General features: G+C 29.0%; 1 protein-coding gene across 1 annotated transcript in view; it reads left to right on the forward strand.

Moving 5' to 3' along the window:
- Window positions 1-382: 382 nt before the first annotated feature.
- The window catches only part of LOC122254126 (uncharacterized), a 16,163-nt gene continuing 14,045 nt past the window's right edge, over window positions 383-2,500 (forward strand). Inside the window, exon 1 of the mRNA XM_086545576.1 lies at window positions 383-1,093. Coding sequence (XP_086401702.1) covers window positions 1,073-1,093 — 21 coding nt within the window. The 5' untranslated portion in view covers window positions 383-1,072. The remainder of the gene's footprint in view (window positions 1,094-2,500) is intronic.

The following is a 2,500-nucleotide window of genomic DNA, read 5'->3' on the forward strand; positions in this document are numbered from 1 at the left end:
TTCACATTCCAAAACCCCGTTAAATCGAATTCCAAAAGTAACACGAAATGATGATAGGCTTTATTCGGGCCATTTTCGCTCTTATATATTTTGTTGGAGTTCTAAAAATAGAAATAGTTTCAGAAAAGTTACAAACTCGCTGGGAAGCCTGGGACTTTTCTGCCGCAGGGGTTGTAAGGAGGCGACCCTGAAAGTTCGCGCGCGTCACTACCGCCTGGCAGGGTTTGAGTTCTGCTTTGTTCACCTTCCATGTGACCGTGAATACTTAAATGAATGATCCTGTAGCTATTGCAAAATCTGTGCATGGTGATCCTCTTCTGCTTGTTCTAGAACCCACGTAGGGCTAGTGTAGGCTGCTCAAAAGCGCGGACGTAATGGCAGCGTGTCATGGCAGTAGAGGCTGGAGTCAAGGGTACTGAGTATTAGCCAAGACTCGTAGAGCCACAGTTAAGTGTGGACCTGGCTGCCTCGCGCTGCCACACGGGTAGGCTCCGTGTGATAGGAAGACTTGTTCGTTATAGTTTAGCAGTGGATTTCAGTGATGGAAATTGTGATTGTGCTGTGTGACGGGGAGAACAGAATGACGGAAACGCATATAATGGACTGTGGAAAAAAGCAGGAGAAATACTTACATTGAAAGTCCATTGTTTTCATCATTGCACAGTGCTTCCGTCTCTCCGATCTTTTGAAAATGTTTTGAAAACCTATACATTTTGAACAAGAAAATACAGCTCATAAATAATGCAAATTATAGAATAAAGCACATGAGCTTGTGAATTTTACGTGTAACCATTTCAAAGCTTTTTTGAAAATAAATAATTTCGTGTTTTAATTTCAGATCTTGCAATTTAGTGGGTGTGGCAACAGCATAAGGATATTCTAGATATAGGCTAAGTGCAATTAATCTGCCTTCCGTGTCATTATTGAATATTTCAATAAAAAAAATAGTGTCCTCAACTTCAAAATCCGCAAATCATATTGAAAGAGCGAATTTGCAAAACCGGTCTCTAGCAACTGCAGCGGCGTCGGTGCATCCGCTTCGTTAACGAGCGCTCACTCATTATCGGCAGATATGTTGCTTTCTCGGGTGCAGGTAAGATTGCGTGCGCTTGTGTTGTCATTTCCACTTATCTTCTCGTTATTTATCCTTTTCCACCTGTTCGTTTTTTTTTTTCTTTGATTATTCATCCTCTGTCTCCTCTCTGTCCGCTGGTGTCTGGCTGGCTTATCTGCTTCCTCCTCTCTCTCTCATTATCATATACAATATATGTTTAAATATATAGGAGTTATATAAATATATAATGTATAATATATATAAATCTATATATATATCATTATCATAAACTATATATACATAACTATAAATATAATATATTCATTTTTTAAATAAACCCCACAATATATACTATATTAATAAATTATATATATGTATATATCATACATAAATATCTCAATATATCTATTATCTATATATCTATATATCTCATATCTTAAATATATATAACTTAATATCACTATCTCTAAATGTATGATATGTATGTCATCATATTCATCTATATATATATAATATATAACTATATATTATGTATATATATCAACCATATATATGTAATCTAGTATATATATGTATCTCACTATAAATAGAATATATCTATATATCAATATGTCTATATATAATCCATATATAAATCATATATATAGATATCGAAGATAATATATATATATATAATATTTCTAAACATATATCATATATAATATATTCTATCATATAGATATAAATATATCTATGTATATATATATATATTTATCTTATAAACATATACATATACTATGCATCAATATATACATACACACACACACACAGCAAACACACACACACACAACCACACCCCACACCCCACACACACACCCACATATATATATAACTATCTATATATATATCACTTATTATTATATATCTATATATAATATATATACTATGTATATCCCACATATATACTATATATATCACAATCTAACTATATAAATATAAATTTTTATCTATATACACCCAATATATATATAACTATATTATATATATATATATATATATTCAATATATTTAACATTCTAACATTTCATATATAATTCTTACCCCACAAAAATTTTCATATAACCCCCCCCCATACCCATATATATATATCATAACTATATATATATATCAATATATATAATTATATACATATAAATCTCTATATATACATATATATATAACATCTAAATGAATATTTATATACACACACACACACATATATATATTATATATATATATATATATATATATATATATATTATATATATATATATATACATACAATTATATAAATATATATACATATATATATAAATGAATATTTATATACATAAATAATATATATATATAATATGATGGTAGATATATATACATTCTATACATTACTTATATTATATATATATATATATATAGAATTATATATATATA

The sequence above is a fragment of the Penaeus japonicus genome, unplaced genomic scaffold (assembly GCF_977035675.1).
Source record: "Penaeus japonicus unplaced genomic scaffold, GWHDUDI00000001_assembly GWHDUDI00000001, whole genome shotgun sequence".
Taxonomy (NCBI): Eukaryota; Metazoa; Arthropoda; class Malacostraca; order Decapoda; family Penaeidae; genus Penaeus; species Penaeus japonicus.